This window comes from Sminthopsis crassicaudata, chromosome 4 (assembly GCF_048593235.1).
Source record: "Sminthopsis crassicaudata isolate SCR6 chromosome 4, ASM4859323v1, whole genome shotgun sequence".
NCBI classification, from domain to species: Eukaryota; Metazoa; Chordata; class Mammalia; order Dasyuromorphia; family Dasyuridae; genus Sminthopsis; species Sminthopsis crassicaudata.
In genome coordinates, this window is record NC_133620.1 from 464,897,219 (window position 1) to 464,924,774 (window position 27,556).

General features: G+C 45.1%; 2 protein-coding genes across 4 annotated transcripts in view; one reads left to right on the top strand and one right to left on the bottom strand.

Moving 5' to 3' along the window:
- Nucleotides 1–13,214, bottom strand: part of STYXL1 (serine/threonine/tyrosine interacting like 1) — a 48,802-nt gene extending 35,588 nt beyond the window's left edge. Inside the window, exons 1-4 of one of the 3 annotated variants that reach the window (XM_074264127.1) lie at nucleotides 13,095–13,214; nucleotides 9,695–9,798; nucleotides 4,356–4,417; nucleotides 570–711 (exon numbers count right to left, since the gene is read on the bottom strand). In XM_074264127.1, the coding sequence (XP_074120228.1) occupies nucleotides 570–711; nucleotides 4,356–4,417; nucleotides 9,695–9,797 (307 nt within the window). In that variant the 5' untranslated portion in view covers nucleotide 9,798; nucleotides 13,095–13,214. Of the gene's footprint in view, nucleotides 1–569; nucleotides 712–4,355; nucleotides 4,418–9,694; nucleotides 9,799–12,495; nucleotides 12,568–13,009 lie in introns of those variants that run through there. The other 2 variants (XM_074264126.1, XM_074264128.1) reach the window with 2 other exon arrangements.
- A 41-nt stretch (nucleotides 13,215–13,255) lies between these two features.
- On the top strand, nucleotides 13,256–26,534 carry MDH2 (malate dehydrogenase 2). Its single transcript, XM_074264124.1, has 9 exons — nucleotides 13,256–13,485; nucleotides 18,894–19,062; nucleotides 20,029–20,112; nucleotides 20,243–20,352; nucleotides 21,702–21,827; nucleotides 22,815–22,892; nucleotides 24,521–24,620; nucleotides 24,863–25,014; nucleotides 26,230–26,534. The coding sequence occupies exons 1-9, from the start codon at nucleotides 13,420–13,422 to the stop codon at nucleotides 26,359–26,361; spliced, it is 1,017 nt and encodes a 338-aa protein (XP_074120225.1). The 5' UTR covers nucleotides 13,256–13,419; the 3' UTR covers nucleotides 26,362–26,534.
- Nucleotides 26,535–27,556: the final 1,022 nt, after the last annotated feature.

Consider the following 27,556-nt stretch of genomic DNA (forward strand, 5'->3'; position numbering starts at 1 on the left):
AAGTTATGGGGAGAACTGGGTGGGGTAAAATAGTAATAAAAAGAGAGAAATAAAGAAAAGAGTGCCAGTGAAACATTACAAAAATATGGAAGAGATGGGAGCGGAATTCAGAGGGGACCATGGACAAGCAGGGCAATGTCAATACTGCCACAAGTTGCATGCAATGGCTTTTTGGTTTTGTGTATCATTTTCTGGCCACTGTATATGGACAGATTCATCTTTAATAATGATTTTCTAATTCATAATGAAAAGAATTTAATTTCTAAGAGAGGTGGAAGGCTTCCAAGAAGTCATCTAATTCAATCTCATTTTATAGTAAGGTCCAGAAAAGTTAAATGACTTAGGAATACATACATAGACCTAGGACTAGAAGAGACACCTGCCCAGAGTTCCCAGACCCAGGACACTGATGTCGGCCCTGGCAGAGACTTGGCCCAGGCCTTCAGGCCACCTTCTCTAAGCCCAGAGTTGCAGTAAACACAGAAGTCACAGTGATTTTTCAGCCCTCATTTTTATCTGCCTCTCGCCCCCTTCTTCTGAATGTCAACAAGGGGGCTGTGCAGACCCACCTTCTTCATCATCACTTTCAGTCATCTCTCTGAGAGTGAGTTCAAATTTCACATCCAAGGAGTCGGTGGCTCCATCATACACAATGCAGTATTTCACACACTCCAGATCCATTGACTCTGGAATAACATATTCACCTCCATTCTAACAAAGCAACAAGAAAAGGAGGTTAGCAGGGTAACATTATGGAGTCCTGGAAAGGAACTAATGGCGCGGCCCTATTCCTGGGCTGATAAATTCATGTGCTGTTCAGATTGCTTTGGAAGGCCTTAATCAAAGGTATTGCAAGATGAGCAGTCACCTTAGGATGGCTCGTGGCATTCATGATAGGGCCCTATAAGTGAAAGAGACCTGAGCAATCACCCTGTTTAACTCCCCAACTAACACAGAAATGACCTCTAACAATATATCTGGTAATTGCTTGTCACACTTCGAGTGCCAAAGAACTCATGGCCTCAGAAGGCAGGTATTTCATTTTCAAATAGCTCTAATTATTAGAAAATTCTTCTCCAAAACCAAGTCTCCTGAAACTTGTACCTAGTGATCAGTTTTACAATGTAGCCCTTTGGAGACTTATCTCCCCTATGCCTTCTGGGTAACTTCTTTGTATAAAATCTGTGTGTCTTATATTTAAGAAATGCTGGTGATGGATAAAGAGTAAAGATGAATGAGTTTTGTCTTCATCAGATATTAAAAGGAAGTAGGTTCAAAAGAAAAGAGATTTTGTTGGGAAAGCAAGGGAAGGATGGCACTTTTTAATTACTGAGTGTCCATGGGGAGGGAGCTAAGGTAAGTGCTGGAGCTGTGTCAATGACAAGGACACTGCCCTTCTTGCCTCCCAGGGACTTCAAGGATTCTACCTTCTTCTGGGTAGGTGGGTGGGGTGGCTTGGCTGTGCTTGTTCAGTCAATCAATCCCTTCCACTCTTCATAACACCTTGGGTTTGTCCATGGGGTTTTCTCGGCAAAGACATTGGAGTAAGTGTTCATTTCCTTCTCCACTGGACCCCCATTTTACAGATGAGGAACTGAGGCAAATAAAGGTAAAGTGACTTCCTCAGAGTCTCTGTGTCAGGAAGTTTCTGAGGCCACATTTGAACTCAGGTCAAGCCCTCTATCTACTGGGCCATCTAATTATGGTTGGTGCCACCATTCAACTTTGTCAGAATGGGAGAAAAGGAGCCCACGCTGTAGAGCTCCAATTCTTTCCTTTTCTCTTCCTTTCCATAAGTGGTGGACCACCATCACTGGCCCTGCTCTCAAACTCTTCTTCTACCCAGACATTTGGAAAGCTGGGGATGGGTCAGGGACTGAGCAAAGGGAGTGGGACAGGAGGCAGACTTACAAAGCCAATTTCATGAAAGATGAGGGAGATGAAAATAAAGTCAGTGAAGAGCATCAAATAGCTAGGGTAAACCACGGCCTTTCTTTCAACTCTGCTTTTAAAAATGTCATTGACAAGTCTTGTTTCAACACGTGATACAAAGCCCCAGAATGCTCCCATGTGCCCTATTCTCTGACTATTTAATCCATCAACAAACATTCATCAAGTACCTACTACATGTCAGGCACTATACTAAGTGCTGAGGATAAAAAGAACAAAAAACAAAATAGTTTTTGTCCTCAAGGAGCTTAACCTGATTGATGTTTATGTGTCTATATGTGGATATATATACACGTGTGTGTGTGTGTGTGTGTGTGTGTGTGTGTGTGTGTGTGTGTGTGTGTAGCCCTATTCTCCCAAACTTCACTGGCATGTTGGGTTCCCCTATATTTAGAGTTTGGGAGTAACCCCGGGAGGCTGGACTTCCAACATCACACACTTGTGTTGTGTGATTTCTACAAATAGCTAGAAGACTCTCTTCAAAAGCATTCATCACACACACTTAGCAAGGATTGTTGGTATTATTTCCCCAAAAATCTCGGAGCACATTTTCCCATAAATAAAATGGTGTCTGTGGGAAGACTGGGTTCAATCTTGGAGTGGTGAGATATTCATGCAGCACAAGGAAAGCTCCTGGATCCTGGCACTAGACATTCTTCCTGGAGCCCACATCTGGCATTCTTAAGTGTCTGCCTTCCACATCCCTCTGTCTTTGGGATTTCTCTGCTCTTACATGGATAAAGTGACATCCCCCCAATAAAGGAGACCGAGAAGAAACTCTCCAAGAGTCACAAAGACCTGATTTTTTTAACCAGCTTCAGATACTTGATACTTATTATCTATGTGGCTCTGGACAAGTCACTTAACTCCAAATGCTTCCAAAAGTGATTCTCTTTCAGGGCCCTGGTCTGCAATTTTGCTTCTAGGAATCCTGCTCCACTGGCTTAGCAACCTGCTGAAATTCCTTTAGCTAATTTGAAATCCCTTCTTGAGATGCTCACAACTCATACTTAAACTCATCTTGCTCACATATTATAATTTTATCTGGTTGACTATATCTGGGATTGCCATAGGGGGTGAGATCACAACCTCTTTCTCTTAAAAACAAAAATGAGAGTCCCTGTTCTCAAAAACGAGAGGACCCGTCTTCAAAAATGAAAGAACCTGTCTTTAAAAATGAGTCCCCATCTTCAAAAATGAGAGTCCCTGTGTTTAAAAATGAGAAACCTGTCCTCAAAAATGAAAGTCCCTGTTCTCAAGGATGTTATATTCTATTGATGACAGTGTACATATATATGAATATATACATGAAAAATAAGTATAATAAATAGTAAGCCTGAAACAGGTAAGTAAAACATTAAGAAAGCAAGTATGATGACATTTTAGTAGTCGTCGTGTTTGTTCTTTGGTCCTGGCTTTGTTTTGTTTATTCTGATCAATTCTACATTTAAAGGAAAAAAAGGCTAACTATGTTTGCGAAAGTCCTTTGTGACCTCTGTCCCAAACTAGGAAAAGAAATTGATAGAACGCACTCATGATATCACCTTAAATGTTAAACAACTCCAGCAGCAAATGGAGAAGGTAGAAAAATTCCCCACTTGTGCCTTCAGCTGAGATTGTCCTTGGGAACAATTTTTTTCTTCATCTCCAATGTTGTAATTTATCATTAATGGTGTGAAAGACTTACTAGTAAATCAAATATGGAAGCACCAAAAAAATGTCAATGGTGCCTGTCCTTCTAGCTTCCTATTCATCTCTCTTATTAGAAGTAAATTATTTGACATTTGCTTTGTGGTTACAAAGCACTTTACTTCCATTATTTCCTAACAATATTTTAAGATCATCCCAATTCAATTCAATTCAATCCAATCCCATAAGCATTGAGGGGAAGGCTGAGCTAGGTCCTTGAGATTAAAAAACAAAAAAGAAATAGTTCCTGTCCTCAGTGGGCTGACATTCTACTGAGGAGGAAACAAGCTAAATAGATAGAAGTCTATACAAAATTATTTATTTTCAAGAGGGAAAGATCATTGACAACTTTGGTGGGGGGATAAGATAGAAACTCTGAGTAGGAGATGACATCTGAGCTTGTGAAATGAAGGAAGCTAAGGATTCTAAGAAATGACTGAGAGAGAAGTGTGTTCTAAACAGGGAAGGCAGAGATATTATATTCAGGCTGGTCTGACTGGAACAGAATGTATTAAGGGAAATAACAGAAGTAGTATCCATTTTATAGATGAGGAAACTGAGGCTCCTGGAGTTGTGTGAGGTGGGGCAGCAGCTCTGATTTCAAGCCTTGAGGTGGGGCGGTGTCTGTCCAGGATGGTATGATAAGAAGGGAGAGGAGAAACAAAGGGAGACCCAGGGCTGGCTACCAAGGTCAGATCATGCAGCCCACAAAGTACCTGTTTCATCCTCTGAGCTGTGATGATGTGGCTTTCATCATACTCTCGCTTGGTTCGGACATCTGAAAACAGAAAGCAGGTAAGCAGTCACTGAGGTTGACCCTGGAGAGCTGGAGCCTTCGGCATCAGCTCTCCCGGTGGAATGGTTTTGTGCTGTTTGTGCTACACACTCTTTAGCCTAGAACACTGTCCGTTGTCACTCGCATCCCTGGGGATCAGAATCCTCACTCAAGCACCAAATACCACCTCCTACATGAGGCCTTTCTGGATCCTCCTGAGGTATAACCAAAAAGTTAAGGTCTACATAAGGGATACCTAAATAAAATTAGGATTAAGTGAGGTCTAGTGGCAGGTTCGGGGTACAGGGAGTCAAATGGAGCTCCCCTGCAACCCCTTTGGATTCGGCGCAAGGATACAAAGTTAAATGAGGTCTAGTGGCGGCACGAGAGAAAGAGTCCCCTGTAAATGAGTTTACAGACCCAAAACCTAGATTGATAAAAAGAGGTTTATTGTAGGGTTTGGAAGTAAGGTAAAAGTCTGGTTAGTTAAAGGTATTAGATAGAGGAAGAAATGCAGACAGAGAGTCTGTTATGCAAAGCATGTTGCTTGCATGTTTCAACTCTTTGCCAAGAGATGATTCCAGTTTGGCTCTTTTATTTGCTTGAAGGGGCCTAGGGTGGAGTTCCAGGATGATTCCTAGAGGGCCAGAACCCACCAGGTGGGGGTTGGGCTACCTGAGCAGATCATTAGAATGGGGACTGGGTCCAGCCCAAACTGGCTCAGATCCAGATCTCTCCCCTTGGAATACAAAAGGGTGGTTTTGACCAGATCTTGTAAATCAAAGGTCAGTCCCAAAGGAAGTTGGAGATCAGAAAAGGAATCTTAAAGGGGGGCTACACCTGCATTAATCCCATTCACTAGTGTTTGTCTCCCCAGAAAGTGGGACTTTTGCCCTCGGTGGACATAGGGTTTTCCCTCAGCAGAGTGTAAGCTTCTTGAGGGCAGGGACTGTTTACATTTTCCTTAAAAAAAAAAATACAGAGTATATGCTTGTTTCCTTAAATGGAAGAGATGCTTGTAGAATGGAAGTGAATTCACAATATTCTTCTTTCTTCACCTACATCAGAATTCAGGACACCTCGATGCAAAAAGTGAAAACCCTCTCATGAATTTGCTCCTCTGCTGGCTTTTGCCTGCCTTAACCTTTTCTTGTTGAGGGAGATCACTCTGAATCCCTCCCATCAAGCAGTGGGCTTGAATCTCTATGAGATGGTCCCCAGGTTTCAACTCTCCCCTCCATTCTCACCATCACACAATTTATTTCCTGCAACTTTTCCAAACTGTCTCTGAAATAAACCCTTCTGGAGCCTGGTTCTTGTTGGACAAGGAATTAGAAGGTTTAGGTTTACTGTTCTTCTGGGCCTATCATTAACAAGCTAGATGAGACTGGGGATGGCCCTCAGCTTCCTCAATAGAATGAGGGGGTTAGATTTGAGGACCATTATCATTCTGTGACTCTTCCTCCCCAAAGAAACTTTTTAAAAACAATAATATGAGTAAAAACAAGCTACATTTAGGACAAATGATATGTTTGTGTCACAGTTCTTGACTTCCACAAGAGTGGTATCCCAAGTGAGGGCCTCAGCATGAACTCTAGGGGCGGGTGATCTACTCTCCAAAGGGTGGAAGGATCCTGGCCTCATTCCAACAGCCAATCATGGGGCTGGCCAGCAACACAACCGCATCCTTCGCCCATCCCTGTCCTTTTGCTGTTGGGCAATCTCCCACCTTCACCCTCTGCATGGGATATAAATCACTTCATTCCTGCCAAGCCCCACATTCAATCAGTTCCCCTCCTGGGCAGCGGGCATGAGGTCTTTGTGACAAAAGCCCTTCATGACTAATTATACTCACAAGGTCACTGATGGTGTGGACACTGAACTCCTAGATGTTGAAGAGGGGACAGCCGCCGAATCATGAACGGCAACTTCCCCCAGGAGGCTCTTCTATAAATTCCCAATTCATCTTTCTCTCACCAAAAAGGATTTAAAATGTCTTATCATCTCTTGGTTAGCATCAGAGAGTTCAATACCTACTTCTCAAATTGTCCCAATCACAGGATTCTCCTTAGAGATACTGGAATTTTCTACATTTTCAGGCAGTTGACACACTCTAGCTATTCTCATTTCCCTTAAGCAGTACTTTCTATCCCCCTAAAAGGCCCAGTCAGGTGTCAGTACTCAATGGAGACCAATCTATGGTTCTGCACAAATGTTCTCCTGGCTGAATAAACATGGTGCTTATTCCATAATTCAAGAATGTAATTTAGAATGAGAATTCCACAAGGTCACTTCAGCAAAACTCCACTGACTTTTTGGCATTCAACAGTATAACAATTATTTAAAACAACTGGTCTGGTCTATAAGAGTTGTACTGTTAAATTTTGCTATCAAATTAAAGCCTAGAAATAAAAATAAAATAAAATAAAAAGTATTCTAGAGCAGCTCTGAAGTTCTAGAGCAGGAAACCTTTGCTTGACCAAACTAGACTCATTCAATTAAAAAAAAAGAAAAGAAATGGATCCCAAATGGGTCCCAATAAGACATGGCTATATCCAGTTCATGATACTGTTAAAACCATCATCTATTTCAGTCTACAGAGCCCTCACCAATGTACCTGTCTATAGTAAGTAATACATGAAATCAGAGCACAAGCAATTTAATTAAAACAAAAAAATCAATGAATGTTTTATCCTGGCAGGTACTCCAAATGTATCCTGAAAGGTTCTCTTTAACTTTCTAATTAATCCTCCATTTCCTCAAAGGAAGCAATGGCCAGATCACACCCTGTTCCAGGGTTGAAAATAAGGAGTTCAAAGCTGTTTATCTTAATCATTGCCCTTTCAATCTTAACACAGCAATTGATCAAACACTTCTCTTGGCACAGAAAGCTAGAGAATGATGACTTCTTTTGGTTGGGACTCTAGATAAGTGTTGACTTCCCAGAATGACTCTCTCTACCTGAGACTACCATGCCTGTTGCCCCTTTTAAGTTATAGCCTCTCCATCTCTTAGCTTTCTATACCTCTCACACTACATTGCAATACCTCTAGTGCTTGGGGAAAAAAAAATCTTCCCAAACTAGATTACATCATTGTGGAAAGAGTTCACATTCACGCACTTAGCGAGAGAATAGATGAGAAATTTACCCCAATGATTCTTGGCTCTTTTGGTCCCATGTATTGTGGGAAATCAATAATACATCAATGTAACTTTTACATCAACAATACTCTACTTTGTCACTGTTGTATGTCTTATCAAAATATAAATTGTAATATAGCTACTGCCCTGCAAAGTCTACTGTTTCCCATTTAGGAAATGCAAGCAAGCAGTGGCTGGAAGAGGTACCTTTAAGAAACTGATTTGTGATCCTTTCAGATTGATTTGTGATTCAGATTACTCCCAGCCCCTCCTGGCTGATGCATTAAGCCTGTGCCTTTGATTCACAAATCCTAGTCAAAAGTACCCCTTTGAATTCCATTAGGAGATCCAGGCTTGTCCCAGGCCCCACTGGATCTGAGCCAACTTGGGACTCTACCCACGGGCCCCCTTTAGCTAAGTCTCTCATTATAAAAAGAGCCAAACTAAAACCCTCTCTTTGCAGAGGTTTCCAACATGCCAGCCCTATGCTTGGCATGCCAAGGGTCTCTGCCCACTGAATACTGGTTCCAGTGCTATCTTCTCTTTATCCTCCCCTATGTCCTTAACCAGACTTTAACCTTACTTCCAATCCCCATAATAAACCTGTAATGTTCTCTTCTCTAAATTGTAATCGTTCTCTGGGAGCAGATCCCTTGGGGAGCTTCTGAAGGCAGCCTTAGTTTCAGTTCAGTTTAATCACCCCAAATGCAGCCAGGAGTTAAAAGTCCAACTGCCTTATTGTCTCATCCAAAATCTTATCTCCTTCACTTGGGGCTCAGCTAGTTTTCTGGAGACCTTCCTCTCTCCTTGGTTCCCGAGAGCTCTTGTCCGAATGTCTCCATCCAGCACCAAGGTGGAAGTTGGAAAATGAATCTTCACTCTGAATCTCCTGGAGCTTCCAGTGGGCTTGTCCTTTTATATGCTCTTTTATAGGTGTGAAAGGTGTGAACTCTGAACTAGAGAACTGTTAAGTACCATGCTAAATTAGACAACTGACTTAGCACCTTGTAAGAAATCTAACATAAACCTCTTTTATCAATCTAGGTTTTCAGGTCTCTAAATTCCTTTACCGAAGATCTTGCACTGCCAAAAGGGAGTTCCCCAAAATTCCCTACCCTTGCACCGCCACTAGATCTCATTTAACTCCCTGACCACCAGTAACCCTAATTTCATTTGGGTACCCCAAATCTAAACCTCATCAGGTTGACAAGTAAAATTCATTTCGAAAACCAAGATTCATAGAGATTTCTCAAATCCCCTGTGATTTAAAACAAACTAGAAAAATATACCTTTTGCATGAACTTAAACCCGGCTTTTTTGGATTTTTATCTAAGTATGGCCCGTCTTCCTTTGCTTCCGGTAAAAGGCTGAAACTCTTAAAAGGTGTACTTGAATCAAACAACTGAGCATTTAAGGCATTAATTGCCTATTTGACAATGATTCTATTAGCATATATTTGGGAAAATGGCCCTTCTCACCATTGGTGTTGGCTCAATGTTTGGGGTTAAGATAATTGTAGGCAAGGATTAGAGGGTGGGGTAACAGAGGCCAGAGACTCACTTGGGCAGGAGGAGGAGGAGGAAGGTGGAGAGTTTGGGCTCCAGAATTGAGAAGAGATCTTTGGCAAAACTCCTGGAAGTTTGCCTGCTTCTCCCCCTAAGGAGACTATGCTTTTACTTATCCTGACTCTGGCTAATCCTGGGGCCTCTAAAGAGCTGGCCCAGACTTAACAGCTTCCCACTGTGGAGCCTGACAATACCATATTCTGCCTCCGAGACCGACCTGCTCAACACTTCAGGAGGACTGATTCTTGTCTCCAGAAACTTCCCACTTGCTTCTAGCCTTTCACTCAGACATGTAACCTTTACAGACTGTATCGCCCAGACCAGGCTACTGGGCCAGCTCAATTTACAGCACCACTCTCTTGACACATCTCTATCATAGCTTATGGCCAGACCTGTTCCTTCACCACTCTACTCTCTTTGCTCAGGCTGGACAGGGAAGAGAAATTATTGCACCTGGTTTTATCCATCTCTGAATTCATTCTCCACAGCATGGGCATGTGTAGAACCCCACATGTACAAGATATTTAATGACATCCTATACAACAAATGAATAGGAAAGTAATATCTAACTTACCTAGTAAGTAGAGATAGTTGGGCTCTGCTAATCTAGAATGCTTTGCTTCCTGATTCAGGATGTTGTAAAGTGTTGTTGGTTCACACAAAAGGAATCCAGCCATTCTATTGGGAAGGGACAATAAGGAACTTCTATAAATATTCTTTCTTTTCATCTTAAAAAAAGTCATTTACAATTCAATAATTCTGGAGAACAATTTAGAACTATGTCTAAAGAGCGATAAAACTGCATATCTTATCATCCAGCAGTGCCTTTATTGGGGCTGTACCCCAAAGAGGCCATCAAAAGGGGAAAAGGCCCCACATGTGCAAGAATATTTGCAGCAGCTCTTTTTGTAATGGCAAGGAACTGGAAGCTGAGTGGATGCCCCTCAGTTGGGGAATGGTTGAATAAGTTATGGTATGTGAATGTAATAAACTATTATTGTTCTGTAAGAAATGATGAGGAGGATGATTTCAGAAAAGCCTGGAGAGACTTACATGAACTGATAATGAAGTGAACAGAACCAAGAGAACATTACACACAACAAGATTATGTGATGATCAACTGTGATAGACTTGGCTCTTTTCAACAATGAGGTGATTCAAGACTTGTGATGGAGAGAACCATCTGCATCCAGAGAACTATGGAGACTTAATGTGGATCAAAGCATAGTATTTTCAACTTTCTTATTGTTGTTTGCTTGTTTTTTCCTTGTGATTTTTTAAATTTTTGATCTGATTTTACTTGCATAGCATGACGAATATGGGAATATGTTTAGAAGAATTGAACTTGTTTAACCTGTATCAGATTGCTGTCTTGAGGAAAGGGGAGAGGGGAGGAGAGGGAAAAAAAAAATCTGGAATACAAGGTTTTGCAAAAGTGAATGTTGAAAACTACCTTTGCATGTATTTGGAAAAAATAAATACTATTAAAATCATTTCTAGGAAGTAATGTGTGCTTAAGTTATTTAGATATGCAAAGAATCATCTGAATGTTCATAAAAAACAATGTCAAAAACTTATAATGCAGCATCTTCAGTGAAGAATAAAGATTTCAAAAAATGTTAAGCAAAATGCACTTGTACTATGGGGCAGCCAAATGGAACAGTGGATAAAATACTGGGTTTGGAAGCATGAAGACTCATCTTCCTGAATTCAAATTTGGCCTCACTTATTAGCTATGTGACCTTGAGCAAGTCACTTACTCCTGTTTGCCTTGGTTTCCTCATCTGTCAAATGAACTACAGAAAGAAATAGCAAAACCCCTCCAGTATGTTTACCAATGAGACTCCAAATGAGTTCATGAAGAGTTGGACAAGACTGAAAAATGACTGAACAACTTGTTCTATGCACATAATATTCTTATATGTATATGTGTATATAGTATATATATGTATGTATGCATGGTATACATATATACTATATAGTACATATATATATGTATGGCTAGATATATTATAGAATGATCAGAAAGCCAATTGAGGCTCCAGATTAAATGACAAATTATATTTTTAAGCCATTTATCCAAATCTAATTCAGTTTTATTAAAATCTTATTCCACTTATTGCATCCAGGGGTTCTCAAGCTACGGCTCCGTGGGCCAGATGGGGCCCACCGGGTTATGGCAGATGGGCTGAGGGGCGGAGACAGAGTGTGAGCTTTTGTTTTTACTATAGTCCGGCCCTCCAACAGTCTGAGGGACAGGGAACTGGCCCCTATTTAAAAAATTTGAGGACTACTACTATCAGACATAGTCAAGATATTGATTTTGTTAAACTTCTTTTTCCTTTTTTCTATTCTAATATTTGCATTGGGGAAAGAGAGGGGATATGTTTGGATATTGATGAGGCATAACAACAAAAGGCACCAATAAAAAAAAGATTAAAAAAATCCTTATTCACCAAGACAATAAAAAATAAACAAAGGCCAGGTTTATGAGAAGTCAAGATCACTATTTCTAATTCTTTTATTGCAGAACATTTTGACTTTTTAATACTTCATCTGCCATCTAAATTTAAGTTTAGAGAGGTTATATCTTTTTTAATTAACACAAACTGAATGAAACTAAAATGTCTTAAGAGTTCTCTATGTAATGTAAGCTTCTTCAGAAGTTTGTTTTACTTTTTGGTCATTTTATCTTCGGGGTCTAGCATAGGGCCTGGGACTTAAAAATGCTTTATTGACTAATTAGTCCTATATCCTAAGAGGATATGTATACACACACACACACACACACACACACACACACACACACACACACACACTAACAGAGGCAGAGATTTGAAGTTAAAAGGGACTTTCATCCTCATCTTTACACACAAGGAAACCGAAGGCTCCAGAGGTCATTTCACACAGGTAGTAAGTGGCAGTTTATCCTGATTTCAAAACTAGCTCATGCTCCATTGTTGGTGAATGAAACTGATTGTGCAATGGAGCATGTGCTGGTTTTGAAACCGGGATTTACTCCCACTTAGTAAATCTTCAAAAATAAACAAAAAGCGCTCTCCTAGCAAACATTCCAGTTGAGTCCAGGTAAATTAAAATCTACATACTACAATGGGGGGGGGGGCCTCAGCACATGCTCCATTTCACCAGGTTACATTAATGTTGTGTCTCTGTAAGTGATTGTCGATGTGGGAATGTCTTGTGGAAGGAGTTATGCGGGCAGGATATTGTGCCGCTCTCCATGCGGTACTTGACGGTACATGGCCCTTTTAATCACCTTTTATTAGTTACCCTCTTGTCAGTTACAGTTTCTTAGTTACCTCTTGGTTAGTTACCATGAAGGGATGGCCCTTTTAATCACCTTTTATTAGTTACCTCTTGTCAGTTACGGTTTCTTAGTTACCCAAAGCGATGGTGTAATAGAGAATTGTCGTGGAAGCTGAGAGGATGTGGGTTCAAGTCCTCTCTCTAGTATCCTGGCTGACTTAGATTAAGAACAGTAAAACTTGGCAGGGCTCTAGGCAACCCTTCAGGGCTGTCCTTGGGTGTCCAGCCCTTCTGGCCTAAGGACTTCTTCCCAGCCTCGTGTCTTTAAATGCATGAGATTTAAAATAACGGGGGAACCGATTCTGCGGCGAGCCCCGCTGGGCCTGAAGGGACCTCGGTCACTGCCCCTGGCCAGCCCGACTCTGGACCCTGCTCCGCCCAGGGACAGTGCATGGGCCCCGGCCATCTTTGTACTCTTCATGGCGATTTATTATTATTATCATTGCCATCCTCATCATCGTTATAGCTAATACGTTATTGTTATTACTATTTTTGTTATTGCCAGTAATTCCCAGGCTCTCCCTCCCTCCCTCCCTCCCTTCTTCCTCAGTCCTGCCTCCACCTCTGACAGTGCTTCTTCCTCCGTTTCCGCCAGCAACCGGTTGCTAAGGACCATACAGCCGAAAGTGGCAGGGCCCAAATCCTACCACGCCTTCCAACTCTCGCGTGATTTGAATCCCCTTCGCGGCGTCCCTTTCAACCTTGGCAAGCAGAAAGGCGGAGAACAAGAAAGCAGAACTCTTGCGGGATTTGAAGGCTGATCTCGCGAGATTAGACATGGTTCAGACTGGTCGGGTTTGAAAGGAGGCGTGGCCCGGAGATGGCGTCAAATCTCGCGGGGTTGGATTCCGGGAGCCTAACGGGGCTACTGCGTGATTGCGTGCCTGCGTGTTGCGTGCGTGCTGGAGGTCGTTGGAGTCACCGGCTCTTTTCCTACCCGGCGCCGAACCCGAGCCCTCCGTCCGCTCCGACATGCTGTCCTCCTTCGCCCGCCCCGTCGGCAGCGCCCTCCGCCGCGGCCTGAGCACCTCGGCGCAGGTAAGGCCCGAGCCCCCTGCCGGGCTGGGAGGCGGAGGCCGCGCGGACCCGCCTCGCCCTTTACGGAGGGGGAGACTGAAGCCCGGAGAGCCGGCAGCTTCTTAAGGTCACGGGATGACTGACAGGGAGCTGGGGGCGTAGGGAGGGGGAGGGGATTTCAAAGTAGTGGAGCTGGAGTGGGGAGAGAGCCCTCCGCCCGGAAGGGAACTGGGCCCGGGGAGGGGAGAGCCACTTTAGGAAGTCGTGCAGTGCCCGCCCCCTGGCCCTGGGGAAGGTGGGCGCGTGGCGCGCCGGGCCCGTCCTCAAAATGGAGGCGGGCCCCTCCCGGGGCCTCGCCGGACCGTCCTCTCCGAGGGAGACGGCGGGAAGGTGTCCGGGGGACGAGGCCGCGTCACCTCTTAGGAAAGTTCCGAGGCGCCACCGGGCCCTCGGCCCCGGGATAGAGCACCAGAAGGATTTGAACCCAGGGCTTTAAAAAACACGTGCAAATGTAACTTGCACCTGGGGGAGGGGGCGGGGAAGGAGGGGAAAGTTGGAACAAAAGGCTTTGCAAATGACCCATGCATAAAGTTTTTGTAAAAATTAAATAAATAAAGTTTTTGGAAATACAAGTAACATTTTATTTCTTCCTCAGTTCCACGCAAAAGCAATTTTTACCCTTTTTGAGGTCCGAGTTTTACCCCTCCTCCTCACCCCTCTTTCCAGAGGCAGATTGTGCGGGTGCCGGCGTGTAAAACATCTCCCTGTCAGTCATTTGTGCGGGAAGACACTGTCCGAGGCAGAGGAAGTTCGCTGGGTCTGTAGTGAGAAATTCTCAGTTCTCTGATCCTTGGGGATCCGCCTTGTGTCCGTGCTGAGCACAGCGGAGCCCTTCCCGGTTCTTCATCCCGGGGTGGGGGCTGTCACCGCGTGCAGCACTGGGTGTCCGTCTCCGACTCTTCCAGGGCTTTCTGAAGTCTTTGTGCTACAGCACCCTTATAGCCGTTACCCCGTGGATGGGCATCCCCTTTGTGTCCAGGTTTTGGCCGCCATTCCAAAGAGCTGCTGCTAATACTCACCCTCCCTTTCTTGCACCAACACCAGCATTTTCCCTGGCTTTTACTGCAGCTGGAAGCAGGCAAGTCGTCGGCCACTCTGGGCGTCTTGTACATGAGGAAACGAAGGGATGTCAGAATTCGGCTCCATGTCTAATGCTGTAGCTTCCGAAGGGGGCAGTTGTGAAGGTTCAAAGGGTGTCGTCCTGGAGACCTCCCGTCACCTTCCAGACACGGGGACTCTCCCCGTAACCCTCCCACCCCCGCCTCCCCAAGTTAGTCTTTTGCTTGGCTCCCACTACTTGGGATAGGGCTGTTCTAATAAGTCCTAAGGGTGAGGGAAGAGATGAAGACCCCCAGGCAAATTCTGGTAATACAGAAACCAGAGACCAACACGCCTGGCAGATGAATAGTAAATCAGAGAGTGGTTGAGGGTCTGCTCTAGTGAGGAACCTCGTAACTGAAAGAAAGGACCACTGGAGGAGGAGGAGGACCCGGAAAAATAATATGGAACTAGGAAAATCAGTTAGCCTAATGATCCTTGAAGAGGAGAGAACTCACCGCGAGCTTGTGTTTGGACCTAAGGGGTGGGTAGGATTTGGCCCATTTTGGGACTTCCTTAAATGTAAATGAGAGTTGAAGAATAAAAAACGTTCTCTTCTCAATAAGCAAGTCGCAGCTCCTGGTTCTGCCCTTTCAGAATGTAAATGGGGACTCTGAACATGTAACTGGCATCGAGGAGTGTGCTCCTGCAGCTCCCGGATCACTTTTCTTAATAATGTTTGCCAAGTTGAAATGCATGAGACTGGCTACAAACTATCCTTCCTCTGCCTGCCAAACTTAATAAAGCTTTTAAAGGCCATATTAAGTTTGGCAGGTGGCAGAGTACATACATAGGTATATACACATCTCTGTCTCCAGGGTGTTGCTATCGCTGAGGGAGACCGGCCCCCCTCTCCAGTATCTTTCCCTCCCTCCTGCCCTTGTGTTTCCCAGGAGGCACCTGGAGGTCCCACGGGAAGCATTGGCCCAGTTGGTTGTGCCCTAGTCTCCAACTGTCTTTCGCTTGGCTGCTCGCAAGGCTTGAATGAGAGTGAAACCTCTGTGAGATGGAGTGTCCTGTCTGTGTGCTTGCATCTCATTGCACTGTCATCTTAACTAAGTAACCCAAGGACCTCGTTCCTGCATCCTTAGGTCTTTAGGATTTTACATCTTCCTGACAACTGAACTTTATCGGCTCCCCCAATTAGAGTGCAAGTCCTTGAGGGCAGAGATTGTCTGGATTTCTGTTTTACTCCCCAGTATTTATAGCTTAGAAATTTGACTTTTCTTGTTTAATCCATCCTCCTTCATTCATTAATTCCTTGGAATCCTGTTAAACTTTGCCTCTTAGTTAAGAAAGTGCATTATTGTTAGGGGATTTGCCAGATAGCTTCTGTGAAGTATGGATTCTAAACGACACGTCAGTGTTGCATTCAGCAAAGTCTTTTACATTCAGTAATAGGGAAACTAGAATAAAGTGGGGAGGACAGTGACTTGGGGGCAGAAGTCCCAGGTTCAGGCCCCAGCTGTGGGACCTCGGACCAGTCACATTCTTTCTTGGGGTGAGGTCAGGAATGATAATTCTTGGACTTGAAAGATGATGTCACCTCAGTTTGCCCTTCCTTGATTAACGGCAATAGAGAGGAAATGGTGATATGGCTAGAGAACAGGGCTGGCAGTCTGTTGTACTTGCCTCCCACAAACCCCTTGGCCCCACACTACTGTCCTTGAGTCTGCAGTTGCACGTCTGCCACTGGGCCAGACAAAATATCCTTGATGTTCACTATTGTCAATGGAGATCACTTTGAAACTCTGACGTAATAAAGCGTTTATAAGAGGGGAACAGGCTCTACCCACAATCTTGGTTCTTGAGGATGCAGGTGAAGAAAGAGAATGTTTTCAGCCAATTAGAAATAAGTGAGAACCTTGTTTTTGAATCATCTTTCTGACCCTTCCATGTTAGGGCTCGGTTTTCTCATCTGAAAAATAGGAATAATAGAACTTGTATCCTCTGAGCCTGACCATGGTGGAGCAGGAACTCATCTGCTCTGGCTGACTGCAAGAAACAGTTTGGTGATATTAGAATGACGGCCTGGGTGCAAATCCTGGTTGTCACTTAAGTGCTTGTGTCAGGCTGGACAAGTCACTGGCCCATTCTGGGCCTTTAGCTCTAGGCCAAAGTGCACACTCCTCCCCTGCATGTGTCTTAAAGCTCACCTTCCCCTAGACCATCCGGCCTTTGTGGAGTTATTTCACGCCACACTCCACCTCATCCTAGTTCAGCCACGCCAGCCCTGATCTCCCACCTCCGTGCCCACGTGTGGAATGGTCTCTCCCTTCACTGGCCTGTTGGCCACATGACCCAGCCCCCTCAATTTACTGTTGAGTCGATTGACCCAGAGAGAGCAGGAGAACTAGCAGAATTGCAACTAAGTCCTCTGACTCAACCTCGTGTAAGCAGCTGGTTTTATAATATTTCTAAGTAGAATAAAAAGCAGAACCTGGAATTTGAACCCAAATTCTCTAATCGCAGATCGCCCACTCTTTCTACTTTCCCATTTCCCTCTCAGTCCAGAGCTCCTGCCCTCTGGGAAGCCTGCTCGGATCCTCAGGTGATTGTCCTTTCCATGCAGGGGACTCCCACTTCAGGGGCTGCTCCTTGAGGACAAACACTCTGGCCGCGCCTGCCTTACTCTCAGGGACTCCTTAATCGGTGCTTGTTGATCGGCCTTCATGCTTGCCCATGGTGAACGAGGGAGAAGGCCGCACCGCCCAGCCAGAACTAGCCCAGTTGTACTTCTGTCCCGATTTTCTGCCTTGACTTAGTTCCTCTGGCCACTTGTCTCTGGGTGAGCAGCTGGGCACGGGAGAGGCAGCTGGCCTTGGGGGCAGGAAGAATTCATTGTGGAAACCTGGGAAGTCACCGAGCTTCTCAAACATAAGAGGCGGATGATTTACATCCAGAAAAGGGAGATTTCCCTTTACTAACAACAGTCTCCATATCAAGTTTAGTTTTGTTTTATTTTCAGGCACCTTCCTAGTCCTTCCAGTGGCTGACAAGAAGGTATAGACTGGAGCGAAGATGGCCTCAGTTAGCTTGAGTTAGCGGGTTCTCATTGTGGGATTCTTATTTCATTTTTTATTGTATAGACACCAAAATGTATTTGCTTCCTTACCTTAAGGAGGTAAGACTCACTTTTCTTCTGAGATCATCCAGGTGGAGATTCTGTGGGTTGAGACCTGTTAGATTAGTGAAATGGTGAGGAAGTGCAGCGTAGCCTTGGTGGTGGAAAGCCTTTTTATACTCCGTTGACTAAAGAACGATTCTCTAATGACTTCTGTCATGGAGTAGAATTGTCTCAGAGGGGTTGGTCTTAATTTAAGTTTCTGATCGATAGGTTTTTAGTTGGAGATGAATGAAGGAATAAAAGAAAAAGGCATTTGTTTAAGGCTCAGTCTATGTTGAGCACTGGAGATACAAATAGAAAGCAAAACATCCCTGTTTGCAAGCAGTTCAGATTCTCTATATTTAATAGGTTGTGTTTCAAGTACAAATTAAACCTCTGACAAACACTGACAAAGCAGGTGGTACAATGTCATTTCCATTGATGAAGCCATTTCTTTTTCTGATGTTGGGGTTCAATAGAGGAAATTACCAGGCCCCATCTTCACAAGAGAATGTTTCCCTGGACTGTGGCCATTGAGGCTAGACTGTAAGCAGGGGAAGGATATGTGAGGAGAAAGGGGGGTCAGGACCTGCTGACCCCAGGGCTCTTAGGCTTGTCTCGCTATAGATGTAGTTGGGCAGTGGTCAGTTTGGGTTATGGATCAACAATAAGACTTCTACCACCAGATTGAATGGAAATTATTGGGTATGCTACTGAAACACTGTCAAGTTGAGCAAGACTGGGGGTGAAGGTGTTAATAATTTTAGTCACATCCTACTCTTTGTTAACCCCCTTTGGGGCTTTCCAGGCAAAAATCCTAGAGCAGGTTAGCCATTTCCTTCTCCATCTCATTTTACAAATAAGGAAACTGAGGCAAACAGGATTAAGTGACTTGGCCAGAATCACACAGCTAGATCTGTACCCAGGCTTTTTCAATGCTCTATCCCACTGAGCCATTTATTTGATGATCATGACAGATACTATTTAAAACAACTCTTTTTCTGACAAGACTTTGCACCAAAAAAGTTTTCTAATGAATGAAGTTGGCTATCCTACATTTCCTGAATGTTGGGTTTTTCTGCAGAATGTCATGCCAGACGACTATAGGATTTTTGTGCCTTCTGTTAATCTGTTGACATTGTCTTTTTCTTTTTCCTTGTTCTAGAATAATGCAAAAGTTGCTGTGCTAGGTGCTTCCGGAGGAATTGGACAGCCCCTTTCGCTGCTCCTGAAGAATAGCCCTTTGGTGAGCCGGCTAACACTCTACGACATTGCCCATACCCCGGGCGTAGCAGCTGATTTGAGCCACATTGAGACCAGAGCAAATGTAAAAGGTACGGCCAGCAAGCCCACAAAATCTGTGCTTGGCTTCTATTTTGAATGAAAGAACGATCCTTTTACTTCCGAGTCAGAACTTGAGTTGCTCTAAGTCTATTTTTAGTGGGTTATTTTTAGTTTTAATCAGACATATATGATTCTAAAGCTTCATCGTTAATATGGATTTAGACTTTTAAGATACTTGTACCATCTTGAGTTTTAACAGGCAGAAATCTCATTGAACAGAAATGTCTAAAAAATATTTTGTCGTATTCTAGTTGTGCTAATTTCCTAAAACTTATGATCTGAAAAATTCGTTAGAGTCCAAGCAGCCCCAATCATCCCTTTCTGGGACTTTTATAATAAATTTTTGTTGATGATTGACTTTAGAGATTTGGGTCCATTGCAAGCTTGCTGATAGATGCCTCTCAGGAGACAGTTGAGATTTTTTTTTTTTTTTTTTTTTTTAAACAACATCTGATTTGAAATCAGAATTGATTTCGCATCGCAAATCTTCCAATTGCTGGTCATTTTTAATTTCCTCATCTGTGTTAATAATAATAATAACTGGGCTGTTGGTGACCCACATTATACTGTAACATTGGTCGGTCACTCTGTCAAAGAATGGGTAGGCAAAGAAGCTACTCACCAGAGGCAGAGAGTGTCCTAGAAGATGCCTTCCTCTTTGCCCCCTTTCCCCATCTCTTTCTGGGGAGGCAGGTAAAAGGGGAAGGAAGAATGAGCTGGTCTGGCACAGAGAAGTTGAAAGCGGGCAGGCTGGAGCCACACTGTTGGGGATGATAGGATGGAGCAGGTGCCAACGTCTTAAAAGACTATTGGGAAACAACATTAAGTGGGATCCATGTGTAAAAACACGAACGCTTTTCTCATTTGAAATATTTGAGTCTGTTGGAATTTTGCCCCGTTTCCTTTCCCTGTAGAAGCTAGCATCTTTTTGAGTCGGTGAACTGTGTTTTTTCTAGGTTACATGGGACCCGAGCAGCTGCCAGATTGCTTGAAAGGCTGTGACGTTGTCGTGATTCCTGCTGGAGTCCCCAGAAAGCCAGGTATGTCTGGTAGAGCTGTTGCCTGAGCCCCCAGCACGGCCTCCCCACTCGCCTCAGGGCCAAACTTGGACCCGGGATGGCAGCAATGGGAGGAGGAGAAGTGATTCCCATTTCCTTTGCTTGCTTCCAGGAATGACTCGTGACGACCTTTTCAACACCAATGCTACAATCGTAGCTACTCTGGCTGCTGCCTGTGCCAAGCATTGCCCAGAAGCCATGATCTGTATTATTGCAAACCCGGTGAGCACCGTCCCTTAGTAGGCCTTTCACAGAGGGGCACTCTTGGGTATTGTCTTTATTTTGGAGCTTGTTTCTCTTGGAATTCAGTTTTATTTTGACAAAAACATAAACAGATTGTATCTTGAGTTAAGCAGGACCAGAAGGTGATTCCAGCTAACTTAGTGTTGTCACCCTTCAGTTTACTAAAAGATGAAAGCTTGTGTGTCTTAACTTAGATGAAGTAAGACCAGGGTGTAATCCATCGTCCTTCAGCAGTCTTCTTGCTCTTGCTTGTCTTAACTGATGGAGTTGCTCGGGGTTGTGGTCTCTTAGCTGCGCTCTTTTCCCTCTGTGTCTCTCAATGGCGGGCTCCTAGCTATCTCTGAAGTCTCCGATATCGGGGCTTATGCTGTATGAAGGCTTGACATATGTGGCAGTATGAGTCGGTACTTGAAATGGGTTTTCTAACATTTACTCAGTTTCCATAAATGAAGACTGGCTTATCCAGCTCTCTACGGCATTAGACTCCCTTTAATTCTTTGATCATCTATAATAGGTCTTATCTTAGGTGGTTTTCTTCCTTCAATATCACACAGCCTTTTTTCTCTCTCCTAGATCTCTTGGTTACCTTCTGTGGTTACTGTCTGGTCTTCCTCCAGATACTTAGCCGTTACTCTTTAGCCCATCCGTCCCCTGATGCCCTTGACTTGTTGGTGGAAATAGTCTGTGTGATTGGCCCCTACTCATCCCCACTGTAGCCTCCAGGCACATGTGGATATCTTTCCCCAGGATACTTGTGGAGCAGGAGCTTTCTGCTCTTTGCAGTGCTTGGGCTAAGTTTGGATTTTATCACAGTAAGGTGCCCAGCGAAGGAAAGCAGCCTTTATCTAGTAGTTAAAGGTGGTTCTCATGCTTCTTGATGGTGGGTGCTTGCTCTTTTCCCAGCCTCTTATATAAAGTTATTTCTCCTTGAGGATCTGGATTGGACTCGCTAGCAGGATTTCCCACGTAGCTGCTGGCCTTTGAAAGGCCCGGCTGTGCTTTGGGGTGGTGTCCACAGCTTCAGACTCACCCAGACCGAGTAGCTTACAATGAAGACACTATTAGTTTTCTAGAGGCCATGAAATGTATCTGAGGTTGCGCCTCAGGTTATCAGCCCTATCACCAGTAGTTCAGGCTTTGGAACAAGCCCCCCATTGTGCCAAAGCATGTTCTCTTTAGTGTGACATGGAGAGATGTGGCCCCTTGGGCTTTAAGAGCAGATGAACTTGGTGGTTTGCTGGTCGGTACCTGGCGGGAGGGTTTGTCACTGCCCCCCCACCCCCATCTCTGAAATGGGGAAGTGACGTCTTGTCTGTTCCCCCTCCCAGGTCAATTCTACCATCCCGATCACATCTGAAGTTTTTAAGAAACAAGGCGTGTACAACCCCAACAAAATCTTTGGGGTCACAACCCTGGATATCGTCAGAGCAAATACTTTTGTGGCAGAACTGAAGGTAAGGCTTACATGAGCTCCGACCACCCCAGCGTTTCTCTTAGCCAGATTTAGGGAGTCTTCAATAGCGACTGGTGTCCTTGGTCACACCGGCTCTTTGAGGATTAAGGAGGCTCATTTCACAGCTCTTTGTCCATGTAACTTTAACCTAATGCATCCAAAAGCTCTAGTGAGCTGCATGTCATCCTTGTCTCTGCCGCGGGCGAGGGCAGCTTGTATTGGAGAGCCCTGGAGCTTAGGGAAATGTGCTGAGCTCAAAGCCCTTTGCAGAGCAAGTATCGCATGACACCCATGTTTCCTGGCTGCCTGGGCAACCTTTCCCAGCTGACCATGTGGCGGGTGACAGGTGCATCAGACAACCTTTCTTAAACCTTTATTGGTCCGAGTGAGCCGGCTTCTCGGCCTTTTGCCTGTTGTGGGCTCCATTGGCTTCTGGTGAAAACTCTGCTTCCCTTCTCCAAATCATGTCCCTGCATGTATAAAATAAAATATATCGGATTCCAGAGGAAACCAATTATAATGAAATGTGGCTATCAACCGTATTTTATTTTATTTTATTTAAAAAAAAATTTTTTTATTTTATAATTATAACATTTTTTGACAGTACATACGCATAGGTAATTTTTTACAACATTATCCCTGGTACTCCCTTCTGTTCCGAATTTTCCCCTCCTTCCCTCCACCCCCTCCCCTAGGTGGCGGGCATTCCCATACATATTAAATATTATCAACCGTATTTCAAAAAAAAAAAAAAAAAGTTCACAGATTATGAACCCTTAAAGTCAATTTCTTTCATGCACCTCCAGCCAGCTTTTGTAGGTAGTACAGCCTGAGCTTTGTGACCTGGCTCTTTATCTTCTGAGTTTGTTTTTGATAAAGCTTTGTGGGTTTGGGGGCCACGATGTTATCAGGATGAGGAGAGAAGGCTTGCAGGAAAGGTCATGTGGAACATCTGGTTAGAAATTAACTGAGCCTTAAACTCTGGCAGGGCCTAGATCCAGCTCGAGTCAACGTCCCCGTCATTGGAGGCCATGCAGGGAAGACCATCATCCCCCTGATCTCTCAGGTATGTGCTCCCTGGCAGGGATCTGCTCCCGGCCTCTAAAAAGTGTACTCTTGACAAAGCCATTTCCTGACCATGCTCTAAAGGGATCATGGTTCTTGGGTCTAGAATGTGAAGAAGCCTCAGAGACCATGTGGTCCATCCACACACTTAAAGATGAGCAAAAGGAAGTAGGTGAAGGGAGTTACCAGACAGGTCCCCAAGCTGCCTGGGGTCCCTCTCCCCACCCCTTTTTGGTGGATGAGAAAGTGGGCTCAGGGAGATGAGGGAGCTGCCCCGACTCAAACCAGTGTCAGGGGGGAGATTGAAAGTCCACGTCCTTTCTGCCCTGAGCTTCCAGGGCCAGCTCTGGGCTGAGTGTCAGTGATGAGGCTTGCCAGTGAATCTGCCTTGGTTAGACCTAAATATGGAACACTTTACAGCACTTGCCAAGGGGGCATGGCTGCCTGGGTACAGGTGGGAGAGAAGGGTCTGTGGGCTGTACTTCTAGCTGAGCTAGAAGGCGGGGCCTGTTGTGGAGTCCTTTCAGTCATGCTTAGTCTTCATGACACCCATGACTAAGGAAACCCTGGAAAGAGTTTCTGGGTAATTTGTAATTGGTTTGTTAATTAGGCTAGCTCGTGATCAATAAATTGATGGTTTCTCTTCCTAATGGAGATCCTGAAGCACCTGAAATCCCTTCTGAAAGGGAACTCACCCCTGCTTAGTGGACATTTAGTGATTTAACGAGGAAGTGGGCTCAAGGTTTTTGGCTCCTCCTGATGAAATAATGGCTTGGTATTGAGTTTCTATAGCCACAGGGCATCTGGTCTGAGCTCTTTTCCTTGGACTTAGTTTATTCTTCTTGAGCTGGGTTGCCCTAAACTGTGATGGAGCAGATCAAAGACCAGAGGGTTTCTCCTCCAGGCAAAGGTTCCTCCCTCTGTTCTAAATAGAGATTGACTGACCTTTTTAGAAATCAGTTCTTAATAGAAAAGAAAGGGAAAAGGGAAAGAGTGGGTCACAAATTAATCATTATTAATGCAATATTAATTTCTCTCACCCCATTTAGGGTTTTCTTGACAAAGCTACCAAAATGGTTTGCTATTTCCTTCTCCAGCTCATTTTACAGATGAGGAAACTGAGGCAGGCAGGGTGAAGTGACTTGCCCAGGGTCACCCAGCTAGTAAGTGTTTGAGGCCAGAATTGAACTTGGGAAGATTAGCCTTCCTGGCTCCAAGCCCAGCATTCTATCTGCTGTGCCATCTAGCTGGCTTATCAGAAGCTCCAGGAAGCCCAGGATAAATGAATCATTGGAAGACTTTTTTTTATCTTGATAAAGACTGTTCTCCCAATAAAGTCTTCTTACTCTGATTGTGACACAGAACCTTGAGCCGGCCGGCACCAGCTCTCATGTGGAGGGTTGGGGAAGGCCTGGGATGGCCTGTAGGACTGTGACCCCAGCCTGGTTAAGTCTAGAGATGGGCCACAGGCTGAATGTGTCCCAGTTCTACCGCACTCTCAGAAACCTAAGTCACGGCAGTTGTGCCCTGTGTCCTGAGGGGTGGGCAGTGCTGGTGAAGCTCAGAGTCTGCTGCTCTGAGAGACATGAGCGCTTGTGTAGCATCACCCACCCCCCCTCTGCTTTCCAGTGCACACCCAAGGTGGATTTTCCTGAGGATCAGCTGAAAACCCTGACAGGAAGGATCCAGGAGGCCGGAACGGAGGTCGTCAAAGCCAAAGCTGGAGCAGGTGGGTTCTTGCGGGCAGCGTGGTGGAGGTCCCTGGCACGGGCAGCATGGCGGTGGTCCCTGGCATGGGCTCCGCTCGTCTGTGCCACGGCAAGTGAGCTTGCTTATGGCTCGGGACACTTGATGGGGGCTAGTGGAAGCACCAGATAATAAAGGGAGCCACGGAATTGAAAGTCCGTGCTGCCGTTCAGCCATTGAGCATTAAGACTTGGGCAGACTCACCAACCTGATTTTATCCTCTAGGTTCTGCTACCCTGTCCATGGCCTATGCCGGCGCCAGATTTGTGTTCTCTATTGTGGATGCAATGAATGGGAAGGAGGGAGTCGTGGAGTGCTCCTTTGTCAGATCAGAAGAGACAGAGTGCACCTACTTTTCCACGCCCTTGCTGCTCGGGGTATGTTTCTGGGGACTCGGGAAATGGGCCCGCTGTCCGGCAGAGCTTCTGCCTTGTGTGATAATGGTAGCGGTTCCTGATCCCTGAGGATCTTAGGCTGAAGGGTGTGGCTAAAACAAGGTCCCCTGTTTTTCCTGGAAGTAGAAAGCCCCCCCCCCCCCCCCCCCCCGGCAGCCCTTTGTGTAAGTGCTGTAGCATCAGGAAGGGGTCTTGGGTCATCCCCCGCCCAGCTCCTTCCAGAAGGACATGTCAGTGCTTTGTTCGGCCTCATGGCCGCCATTTACAAGCAGTCAGTGTTCACTTGCAGACCTCTGAGAACCCGCCGCCTGCCGAGCCAGGCTGTCTAGCTTAGGGACCTCCTAAGTTCTTGAGAGCTCTGAGATCTGGACCACTGCTGGTGGGGAGCCCGCACTTCCAGGTCCCCATTCTTCCCCCTCCCCCGTGCCCTGGTCTCTGGATTCCTCAGGGCCCCGGACAGGTGAGGCTGCCCTGTCCCAGCTGCTCTTTATGCAGAGCTTCAAGCAGCCGGGACGCCTGGGCCTCCACAAACTCTAGGACTGCTGAGATGTAGCAGGAGCGGGTCTCCTACTAAAGCAGACTTCTGTCAGAAGGCCCCGTTTGGCACGAAACAGGAGGGCAGAAGTCAGTGCTTTTTCGTTTTCAGCATGAAGTCTAATTAAGAGAAAAGAATGAAATCTGAGGTTTTGGTCCCAACACTTCCCAGCCGTCAACACTTAAATCTTTCTGAAGCTCAGTTTCCCTGTCTGTACAGTGGGATGGCATTGCCAAGCCTCCAGAGTGTCATTCTGTATATACCATGCCGTGTAAATACAATAATTAGCAATAAGTGGCTCAGTTTCATTCCTTAGTCATCTACTTAGTGTTGGAAAGAAGGGAAGAAGTGCAAGCTCTGCTCTGGGGGGGATTTGGGAGGTTACAGCTGATATCTGTGGGGGTCAGGCTAGGGGGGCGTCAAACCCAAATAGAAAAGGGACCATGAAACGCCTCCCCTAGGGGGCATCATTCTGATTTAGAAAACCCCATAGTATGAAGAGCTGTGTTTTCTTGTGGTTTGTTAAACCTTTCCCCGTTGTATTTGAATCCCATTCTGAGGTTGCTGCCCTTGCTTTGTGGCCCAGACGTGGGGTGTGGAGGAGTGCTGGATGTAGTAGCTCAATTGCTGAAATTCCCAGAATTATTTCTTTTCCTTTACAGAAAAAAGGCATCGAGAAGAACCTGGGCATCGGCAAGCTCTCCCCTTTTGAGCAGAAGATGGTTGCTGAGGCTATTCCCGAGCTGAAGGCTTCCATCAAGAAAGGAGAGGATTTTGTGAAGAATATGAAGTGAGAAAACGGTCCTGTGAAAAGAGGAATCCATTTCCTTAATTTATTAAAGTATCATGTCACTTGAAAGTTGTTTCTTAAGCAGTGCGTCTTCTCTGAGGAGAGCGATTGTATTAAGGAATTTTGTCAATTGGTATGTTGGCACTTCAATAAAGCCGCCATCTTTTTTCCCCTGTGGTTCCTTCTCTGAGCCTTCTTTGCTCTGCCCCCCATCCCCAAGACCCGCTCAGGATTCAGACATCCCAGCGCCCTTCTCTAGAAGCTCTTCAGAATTGGGGTAGGGCTGGTGGCCTTCTTCTAGCCGTTGACCCTCGGAGGGTGAGCATCCTGTGGGGGCTTCTCAGTAAGTACCGCAGGCTCCCATTTCACTCCTCCCTGGGGCAACAGTCGGCCCACCTGCACTGGTCATGGGGGACTCGGTCTGGTGGGGCAGCATTGGAAGCGGGTGCTCGTACACCTCCCGTGCCGCCTTCTGTTCTCCTGGGGCCGATCCAGTTCTTCCCAAATTGGTGCTTTCCTGATGGTCCTTGGCACGGCATCCCTGAGAATACGCCAACCCAGGAACCGACCTTGAAATCAGGAAGTTAGCTGGACCTAAGGAGAAGGAAAGGCCTGGGGTCCTCAGGAACCCCTCTGGTGAGCCCTTACGGGCCATGGTGATGATCAGGGAGGGTGGCAGTGAGCGTCGCTCTGTGATGCTTCAGACAGAAGGGAAACGGCCACGGTATTACCACAGTCTGAGACTCAGAATGGCACCTCTGGCGAAGGCCTGTATGTCTTAAAGAAGAGAGCTTGCACTGCTCCAAGGTCCTTCGCCAGCCCAAATTCTGTGGTTCTGTATCATTTGGCCTCGATTCCTGAATTAGTTTTCTAGGTCTTAGTTTCTTCATCTATTAAAATGAAGGGGTCATTGTAGACAAGGGACTTTTAGCTAGGAGTCAGTGTCTTTTTTTTTTTTTTTAAAGTACTTTATCCCAGCAAAATTAATTTCCCTCAATCCTATGTTTTTCGAATGAGTATAAAAATACATTTATTAAACACTTACTGCACAAATAGAAAAAGATAATTCCTGTTCCCAGGAAGCTTAACATTCTAATGTGATTATGAGAATTTGTCCATGATTCAGTGAAGACCACAGGCTGTGACAGAAAACAGTTAATATTTAATATTTGATAATCTGGGGTTCCTTCCAGGCTTCA

What these genes read in the sequence shown, in the direction of transcription:
- MDH2 (XM_074264124.1), top strand. Translation starts at nt 13,420, where the DNA reads ATGCTGTCCTCCTTCGCCCGCCCCGTCGGCAGCGCCCTCCGCCGCGGC. An exon ending in GCCTGAGCACCTCGGCGCAG is followed by an intron (nt 13,486 to 18,893) that starts GTAAGGCCCGAG and finishes TCCTTGTTCTAG; the next exon opens with AATAATGCAAAAGTTGCTGT. An exon ending in CAAAGCCAAAGCTGGAGCAG is followed by an intron (nt 24,621 to 24,862) that starts GTGGGTTCTTGC and finishes TTTATCCTCTAG; the next exon opens with GTTCTGCTACCCTGTCCATG.